This window comes from Micropterus dolomieu, linkage group LG04 (assembly GCF_021292245.1).
Source record: "Micropterus dolomieu isolate WLL.071019.BEF.003 ecotype Adirondacks linkage group LG04, ASM2129224v1, whole genome shotgun sequence".
Taxonomy (NCBI): domain Eukaryota; kingdom Metazoa; phylum Chordata; class Actinopteri; order Centrarchiformes; family Centrarchidae; genus Micropterus; species Micropterus dolomieu.
This window is the reverse complement of record NC_060153.1, coordinates 12,154,864-12,165,202: the sequence shown is the minus strand read 5'-3', so window position 1 is coordinate 12,165,202 and position 10,339 is coordinate 12,154,864. Positions and strand designations below refer to the sequence as shown.

Genomic DNA, 10,339 nt, shown 5'->3' with positions numbered 1-10,339 from the left:
TATATATATATATATATATATATATATATATATATATATATATATAGTGTCTCTTGTACACACTATACATCACATCTTCTGCCTTCACCGTGCATGTACGGGTGCACGCTGTGTAGCATGCTAAACAGTAAAGGTTCAATACTGGACTCAGCCTGAATTATTTAGTGGAAGCTATTGTGAAACTGAAAACGGTATTAGATAATAAGCAGTAAACTGATTGCAGAAAAACTAAATAAAAAGAATAGTTGAACATTTTAGAATACAAATACACTGATTTGCTTTCTTCTTAGTAACTTCCTGGAGTCTTCTGGTGTCCATGACATTGCCAGAGGCAGCTGTGAATCCTGGTTACTATGCCCGATCAAGAAATGGCACAACCCACCATAACACTGTGACGTGTCATGTTTACCCTGCAGTTTTTGCATAGATTAAACAAATGTTAATTAGTGAGCTTCAGAGGTGCTGGTAGGTAGATTTCGTTACCTGTGGTCAGAGCCAGGCTAGCTGTCTCCCCCTCCTTCCTGTCTGTGTGCTAAACTAAGCCAACTGGCAGCTAGCGAGCTGTAGCTATATAGTTACTTTACATACATGAGAGATAATGCTCCAACAATGGTATTTAAAGAGTAGGAAAAGGATGTGTGTAAACATTTTGTTTGGTCACAAATCTGACTAATGACTGGAAGGGACAATGTCAGTTATGCTGCGTTCATGTGTTCCTCGGATTTCCCAAGTCAGGAAGTCATTCTTACGACTTCGGTGTGTTCAAGAGCTTTAAGTTGTAATTTGGAAACAACTCTTTTCTGTAGCGTCTGGGTGATGGGATGTTACATATGTGATGTTGCTATCCAAGTATGCTGAAACAGTTTTAAGCTTTTATTTTAGTGATTTTGTCCCAGATTTGTTGCTTTACCAGTACATTCCCTAACACCGCTAAAATATTGCTTTACATGACTTGTTATCATGGTTTATGCTTAAATAACAAATCTAGGCCATTCTAACTGGGCAACTAATGGTTACAATCTAATACCATATTACAGTTTACATGTGATCAAAAAATGGATGTGCACTATGTTAGTTAATAAAAAGTATTTACTTTCATCCGCCATGTTTCTGCATAATATGACTTCAGCTAGACAAGTCGTGTACCAAAAGTTTCACAGACTTTCTGAGTTGTTGTTCCGACTTGAGGGGGCATTCAAGTTAATTTTCCCAGTCGGGAACACATTTTTCTATTTATTCCAACAGCACATGAATGCAGGGTAAATTGAATACAATTCATCTTGTAGTTAGCCTGTAATGTTTAGAACCAATGACAGTGTTTGTTTACAATAACTTCTGGGTAGGAAACAATTTAATGGCAGAGACATGTTGTATGTTTTCTTTTTTCATGTTATTTTAAAGTATATACATCTCATTCATCTAAAATGTTTTATACTTTCATGTCTCATTAATAACAACACTTTGACTAGTGTTAGGAAAGCTTGAGCTTACCCAAAATTATTCAAGCCTGCAGTGAGATGTCACTGTTGGGTAGATTTGGTTTATCACAGAAGCCAGCAATAGCAACACAATGACTGCTGTTACTGTAATAGAATCCATTTCATATCAAAGTGGTGTATATTGTTCTCCTACAATAACTAGTTAATAACACATTGGAAAATTATTAAAATACTGTGTGACTCACGCTGACTGATTACAATGTAGTGTTAATGATTTCTAAGTTAAATATGAGGGATTATCTTGAGGTTCATACCATGGGATGATGACATAATCTGCTAAAATGTGAGATCTCAGCGTTCCTTCATTAGTTCCTTTTTTCTTTCCTGTAGATTCTCTGGAGTTCCACCAAGTAACCTTGGCAACAACACCAAACTTGTCAATTGGATGCCTCAGAATGACTTATTAGGTGAGTACATTGAAAGGACTCCACATAATGAGTTCTTCACCTTCTCAAATTGACTTACTGAAATTATTGTATAAAGTGTTACACCATCTGCGATGGACTGGCGACCTGTCCAGGGTGTACCCCGCCTTTCGCCCGAAGTCAGCTGAGATTAGCTCCAGCCCCCCGCAACCCTGTACGCAGGATAAGCGTTTGATGATGGATGGATGGATGGTGTTACACCACATAAACTAAAATGTATTTTACAGCACTTTTAAATGAACCAAGATGCTTGAAAACAACATCTCAAGAATCTGGTTTCTTTGTGCCACTCCTTCACCATCTCCTTCCAAATATAATGACATTTACCCACAATAATCCACAGAATTTGTGGGCTAATTTAAACTGAAATATGCCCTCCAACGGTCTGCGTCTATTGAGAGGAAAGAAACAGTTTATAATTGAAATCTGTCCGAGTGACTATGTCTTTCTCTTTGGATAGGAGTGTTGCTGTTGCAATTTTAGGTTTTGAGATGGATACATATAGCCCTGATTAAGAGGAACACATTTTTAAAATTGTTAAAATGGGTAAAGACAAAGTAAAGTTTTGACATTGAAATTTCTCCCTTTTATAAAAAGACTGACCGAGGTATTTTGTTAATTCCACTGTGCTGTAAACTGTCCACCTACATGAAGTGAGGAGCAAAAGTGAGCTACTGCAGAGTAGCAGAGTGTAGCAGTTTGTGGGATCTAAACTGTAAATAATGTAGAAAAAAACAACCTAGCAAAGACAATGGACATAACACCTAACATGCAAAATAACATCCCTCTGTCTTCTAGGCCACGCCAACACAAGGGCCTTCTTGAGCCATGGTGGTCTGAACAGCATCTACGAGGCCATGTATCATGGGGTGCCAGTGGTAGGTGTGCCCCTGTTCGGAGACCACTATGACACCATGACTCGTGTGGCAGCCAAAGGCATGGGTATCATGCTGCACTGGAAGTACATGAGCGAAGAAGACCTCTACACAGCCCTGACCAGCGTCATCAAAGAACCCAGGTTAGATTTCTAGGTCTGGTATGCACGCATCTATGACTGCAAGCCACCTACTGCCCTCATGTTCCTGCTCAGCACCCACTGCCAGAATTATTATTGTTAGCTTTATGATTATTATTGCCACTACATTAAAATTATTTACATCTCTATGTGGAACTTGCATTGTGCTACTGGTTTATCTCGCTTTCTTGCTCTTGCTGTCTTTCTCTCAACCCAGTTGGCCGCCCACCCTGAGTCTAGGTCTAGCTCAAGGTTTCTGCCTGTTTAAAAGGGTTTGCTCATAGTGGGAATTGTTGGGTCTCCCACCAGAGATAAAAAAAGTGCAATGAGAAAACTTCTGTTATGAATTGGTGCTATAAAAATGAATTTAATTGTATATTAGTTATCGTATATCAGTGCCATCTGGTGACCATATATGGAACCACCACTCTGTGACTTGGTGGTACACATACAATGTGCACTATCTTTATCTCATGGTTGAACTATAATGCCCACAAAGACTCCTTGTGTCTCTTTATATCCCTATTTCCAACATCTGTCTCTCCCTACTTTAGGTATCGGCAGCAAGCGCGTCTTCTCTCCAACATTCACAAAGACCAGCCAGGCCACCCTGTGACCAGGGCCGCCTACTGGATCAGCTACATCCTTCGTCACCACGGTGCCAAACACCTGCGCTCCGCTGTATACGAGGTGTCCCCCTACCAGTACTTCCTGCTGGATGTGATTTTCACTGTGGGGGTTGCCTTGGCTCTGACCTACTTTGCCCTGCAACGGCTGGTACGATTGCTGAGGGGGAAGAAGGTCGAGGACCAGAGCAGAGGGGGCGGCGTCACCAGGGATGATGGTAACATGGCCAATGGACATTGCCATAGCGAGAGCATGGTCAACGGGAAACACAAACGCAATGGCTCCTTGAAAAAACTAAACTAAGAAGAAGATTAATTAATGTTTTGAATGGCCAAGTGGGACGAAAAAAAAGTTACTTAAAGGACTCAGCTCTAGGTTTAGGTTTAGCGGTTTTATAAAAGCTTTGAGAGAAAGTCATTCTTAGGTCTGTGTCGAGCGGCAACTGCTACTCAGAGCAAGCTAGGAGGATACGCAATGCATCGTGTGGGGACATAGCAAGGCATCAGGTGCTCAAAATGTGTGTGTGCGTGCATATGTGTATGAGTGCACTGAAGCAAATTTAACAAAAACTCTTAACAGCAGCTACAACAATACAACACCAAATTGGAAAGTCATTGAGGATGAAACACAGGTCATCGCAGGACATTGATTCTTCATGTGCATCTCTCCTCCAGTGGAAAGATGATGAAGAGGGAAAATCCTGAGCGCCAACCCCTTGTCCTCCGAACGAGATATTTATATATATATATATATATATATATATATAAATATAAATAGTTAGGAAAGATAAATACTTAGGAAAGATAAATACTTAGGATATATAATGTTTTTAACTTCAAACTCTGCTTTAGTGTCTGGTAAACTGTAAATAGAGGACACGTCTATTTATTACTGTACAAAGGCATTTTAATGAAGGAGCTTTTTTAACATATCTTATTTTTAATTTATTTCATGTATCAGTGGTGTGATAGCATGGTGGTAGACGTACACTCCCTCCTCGAAGCTAACATTCACACAACGTGTGATTCATAGTGGTGAAACAAACAAAGCAAAAACTGACAGCAGCTGTCATTGTAAGTCTGCACATGTCTGTCTTTCTGCAGCAGCCTTATCCACAATATTCACAGTGGTCTTGTTTTCAAACTCATCAGACTGTTGAAAATACGTTAAATTTTCCCCCTCTTCACATGGTAGTGCCAACCTGCGACTGTGCTTAGCTGTCCCGTTGTCTCTCGACTGGCAGTTGGTCCTGCTGGAGAATAACTCACCTGAACGCTGTTTGGCTTGTCAGTGTGAAAAGGGAGATCATGTTGATTTCAAAAGATTGAAAAAAAAATTATTACGACCGATGATACTGTGGATAGGCAGAGCCAGATCAGAAATGTGCTCCAGCTCTTCCAGTCAGGTGATCAGGGATGAGTCAGAGCATTATTGATTTATGATATCTTAATTCTGCATCCCTCATCTGTTCATTAATCAGTAAGGATTCGTCACTTGATTGCCAGTTTTAAGTGCTACACTTGACTTTGTACGTCAGTCCTCTGTGATTCTTATCTTCTGTTGGATCATTTCTAACATATGTTGCAAATGTTATATTACACTGTTCAGGTAGGCATTTCAGAATCCATTCGATGCTTCTCTTCTGCATAATTAAAGTCTGTTGGATTTAGATGTTGAGGTTCGAGACCATATGTCATTATATTAACTTTGAGTAAGAATGATTCACATTCTTTATGTTGCCTTTTATAATGCAGATATGTGTATGCAGTATGCTTGAATATTTGCGTGCTTGTTGTGCTTTAGATCATGAGCATGACACTTTATAATAGTTTATCAAACAACCAGGCCACACATAGTTCCATAGTTGTTCTAGCAGCAGCAAAGTTGCTAACTGCAACTACAATTGGCAACTTACCAAAGCCTCACACCTGGACAATATAGCAATGTAAATTTGAAGGAAACCGAAGAAATACTATCAGTTAACCTGTCAAAGTTGTTGAGGACTTAATATCCATGTATGATAATTGAGAAAAGCTTAACGATCTTCCTTTCTCTGTGAGCTGCAAGTACACTTGCACGGCCCAACCCAGCCCTGCTGAAAACACATTATTATTATACTTGAATCACCATCATTATCATCATCTATAACACCTTCAGTTGGTGGGTATGGTAGGTGGACCTGCAGGTGCTACACAAGCTATGAACAGGGTCTGGAGAGAAAAAAAATCTTTGTGAAGATATAGATATATATACTTTTTTTATTATTTCAGTATTAATGTTGTTATAGCCCACATAGTTAAATGTCCACCCATGCCCATCCTTTACTTCCTGCTTATGTTTCTGGTTCTGTACTCACTCTGCATTGTGACGTGTCTTTGTTCTTGTGATTTTTGTATTTCATCAGCTTGAAGACTTTCTTTGTTCTGTCGTCAATAGTGCACTTGCTTGTTCCATTTGTCCACCTCTTTGTCTTGCTCTTGGCTTCCTGGTGTATTCTGCTTTCTTTGTATTCTTGCCCCCGCCCCCATTTCAGATATCGGTACTTACTTGCTTTAAAAAAACAAACTCATATTACTTTAATTATAAAGAGTCCTCAATTTTCTTGTCATGTGTGTCCATGTTGTAAATAGAACAATGTAAACAAAATACTAATGTTGAATAAAAATGACATATTTTGTTTGCAGAGATGATTGAAACTTTTTTCTCAAATTGGATTCTGTTTTTTTTAAATATACATTTAAAGAAGACAGATGAAACAGTGAGTGAATGTGGAGAAAAGGCTGCACTGTAATTACGTACATATTTTGCTTTTCCAAGTTGGTAATTAAAAAGTACCACTTTAAAGCAAGCTTGAACAAACAAGCACATACAGTCCATGTTTTTGAGACCTGACAAGGCTGATGTTAATTACAGCAGTTGATGCTGCCATTCTCACTTTGATATGGGATGTATAGGCTTTCTGTCAGGAATTGTTACCAAGCAGCAAGTGGTTTTGTAGGTATCAAATGCTAGAACCATCTAAAGTAGCCAACTGCGCATACACATGCACACAAGCCGGGTGAATAGATAGGGTTATCTAATGCTGTATGCTTGTGCTCAGTGAGGCTGGGGTTACAAAACACCCAGCCTGGTACCCTGCCTCACTCACTGGCCCTGTTAATTATTCACACCGCCTGCAGGGGCCTGCAGACCTCACACACACACACACACACACACACACACACACTCACACACACACTCGCAGTCAAAAGCATCTGCAGGTATGTTTAATTTACGTTCTTGAAGTTGTTTTCCTTTGTTGTTGCTGGTGGCCAAATCGGGCAGTGTTCTGTTAACTGAGACAGGAAGTGGGGAAGAAATGGAGGGCAGGCCTCTGCTGATGAGCAATCTGATATCACAGAAGGAACAGTGGGCATCATTCATGGCATCCTACATTCTTTTTCAGCCACCCCTCCCTCCTCAGACCTTGTAAGTGCCTATTATCTACCTTTTCTCTCCCCCTCAAAGGAAAATCATCAGGAGCAATTAACCACTTTGTGTTTGACTAAGTGGGCTTACTGTATGGAGAAAGAGTCCGCCCTCTTTGCACTAGGTCCAAATGATGGATGTGCCATTGAGTTTGACAACAGGGTGTGCTCTCATCGTCTATACATCCACGGTCTTTATGTGAGAGTAAAGCCTTCAGTGTTTATTCATCTCTGTCAGAGCACATATATACCAGGAGCTCTACCTATGGATAAGCCCGTAGAAGTACATCATTTTGCAACTTGTTTGAGAGGATTGAAAAACTTTCCCAACCTAAATCAACCCAGAGCTAAACTGACCTTGACTGTATGTATAATGGAAAAAGAGAGAAACATCTTTCAAGAACGATTAATTCAGTGGAATGGTGAGATCATTGCAGAGTGTAAAGGAGTCTTATTTTCTTCTCAAGTGAGACTGACCTGATACATGAGTGATTTTCCTCACACTCTTAACCTACACATTTTCACATTGTGTTTCTATGAAAAAACAGCCTTGTTCCCGTGAGCAAAAAATAACCAAAGTCCTAGCATGTATTTTGGGATTTGGCTGTTCTTATTACAGCAGAGCGAGGTTCTACAGTGTGTGCAGTGTGTACTTTGCTCTTAAAGCTAAAAATATTTGCTTTTCTTCTAAAAGCACTGAGCTTGTAAGTGCTGCATGTTGTCTTGTCACTCCCAAGATAAGGACCACGTGAACAAGAATACAGTCTTCTAGCATATAATGAGAGGACCTATGATCAAAAAGGCCTCTGAAAGACTCTGCAAAAGGCTTTTCTTTGGTGCTCTTTTACTCCTTGTCTTACATTGACTTTCTTTGCCCTTTTTCAGTCCGGTGAGAGGTAGAAAGTAGGATCAGTTGTATGTTTCATGTTCTGAAAGGTAAGGATCAATAAAACTGAGGGCTGATAAAGAAAAAAAACTGGTCAGCGTAACTAGTACCATGAAAAGGTTGTTTGCATGTCAGTGAGTGCAAAGAACAAAGAGAAAGTGAGCATGGTCCTGCAGGTTACTTTTATGTCCACTAGAGGGTAGTAGTAATCCGTAATTAACTGTTTTGGTCACCTCATGCTTCTCTCCTTTTTCTTTCTATCCGATTGTTCTTTCTACCCCTCTGCTACAACCAACAGCTCCTAGACCTGTTGACTAAAATTTAAGAAGCTCTGACTACTCACGCAAAGATCTTGCTATATCAAGAGTGTATGTGTGGCTTCCTGTAGTTTCTTGTGTAGAGGCAGGCTGCTGTTGTCATTCTGGCCCAATAATATCCATCTGTAAGTCTTATTAAATCCCACCCCCCCATGCATGACACATGTGGCCCGGCCAGCAGTGCAAGCCTTTGTCGAATTAAATTCAAGCATCAGAGTGTGTGTGTGTTTGTGTGTATGTTTGTGTGTGTGCGCGCGTAAGATTTCAAATGAAAGCCTCAAATATAAGACAAAGCCACAAATGAGACGAACGGAGGTAATAAATAATTGCAACCCGCAGATATAATTGACATGTGCTAAATTTGTGCATGAAGGCCTTATGTGCGTGCATGCTTTTACACGTGTATTTATACGCGCGCGGGTATGTGTGTGTGTGTATTTGGAATAGATGGAGCCCTGTCACTGTGTCACCATGGCGATAAGAGAAGCCTGACAGCAAGGGAGAGAGAATGACAGCTTTTATATCAATCATACTGACTTATAACCACATGGCTGTGAGTGTGCCTGTAAGTTAAGGGGTTAGGAAAGGGTATTAAGCTGGAATCAAAAATAAATCAATGTCATGTGGTTTGTATGTCAACAGCTGTTGTCAGTTTGGCCTCACCTCTAGCGGTAATCTCTAAACTTCAGTGACCACACATACACACACACACATGAGATGCACTGACACACAAATAGACAGATGCCACTGTGTGTCACCCATCTCTAAGTGCCTGGACAACACCCAGAAGGAGAGAGTTGGCCAAATGTTGTCCTGGCACAGCAGTCTTTCAGCTTCTCTCTGATCTAATTCTCTCAGTCTAATTGACTTTCTGCTCCTCTCTGTATCTACTCTGAATTCCTATTCCTCCTCTCAACTTCACTTATTTTCCCCATCCTCCTACAATCTCTCCCTTCTTCCTTTTCTCGTCCCCTTTCTCTCTCTCTCTCTCTATATATATATACTCACTTTCTTTCCCTGCCTCAGAAAACATCGTCCAACCCAGGGCCTCAGTGAATCTGTAAGCTGATGCAGCGTATCTGTGAGGAATTGGGAATTCAATTGAAGAAAATCTGGCTTTTGAGTTTTCAGCCAGATATTTAATTATGGGAGTAAATTATAGCTGTGTCGCTGCAGGGACACAGTGGAGAGGTAATATGACTAAGTAAACAATAAATAAGCACTAAATAAACATAAAGTCAATGCCATGCTTTATTAGAAACATAACACCCACTGCTGCCCTTGCTAAACCCCATGCTCACTTACTTCAGCCAACAAAATCCAAACACGTTCCACTTTTTGTGTGTTAATACCTGGGAACATATCACTAATATTATCCAAAATCCTTTGCCCCACAGCGGATCTCAGACAGTAGCTGAGAGAGAGGCCAGTAGTGAGATGGAGAGATAGAGAAGGGGGGACTTGGAAGATAGTAAGATAGAAATCTAACCTCCACTGTGATTAGGCAGTGACCTCATGGGCCTGCTGTCTGCACTGATAAAGAAACAGGAAGACACACACACACACACACACACACACACACACACACACACACACACACAAACCCTCTATCCTATCCCTTATTTTGAACTCAGTAAATCATTTGATCCTTATCAGATGTTCATTCATTTAATTTCTCTCTTGTCTCTTTTGCTCTGGGTTTTCTCGCTTTTCATATGTCTGCCCCTTCTGCTAAAAGCTAGGCAAAGAGATAATCTTGCTATGACGCTGTTCTCAGAATCTATTGTTCACGCAGTCTGTTTCTTTTTCTTTGCTCCACTGAAAATGTTTTCTTTTAACTTAAGTTGAAAAAAAAAAAGTTAAACTCGCCAAATCTTCTCGGGTTCCGCTAGTCTGTAACATTTCTGCTTGATTTGAATAAAAAACTCTTGCTGATGTCATTTTGCTGATTCACCTGTGAAGACACAGAATGAAAAAATCAATAATGGATGGCATCCTAAGAGCACGGTGCATCTGAGAAGAGACAACCATGGACACCTATCTGTATTATGTGATTATGGATAACTTTCAGTCAGAGATAAGACAGTGAAACTGACACAAAAT

General features: G+C 40.2%; 1 protein-coding gene across 1 annotated transcript in view; it reads left to right on the top strand.

Annotated features, from left to right (window-relative positions):
• Positions 1-6,229, top strand: part of ugt8 (UDP glycosyltransferase 8) — a 17,592-nt gene extending 11,363 nt beyond the window's left edge. The window contains exons 3-5 of the mRNA XM_046047479.1: positions 1,830-1,906; positions 2,723-2,942; positions 3,494-6,229. Of these exons, the coding sequence (XP_045903435.1) occupies positions 1,830-1,906; positions 2,723-2,942; positions 3,494-3,869 (673 nt within the window). The 3' untranslated portion in view covers positions 3,870-6,229. The remainder of the gene's footprint in view (positions 1-1,829; positions 1,907-2,722; positions 2,943-3,493) is intronic.
• Positions 6,230-10,339: the final 4,110 nt, after the last annotated feature.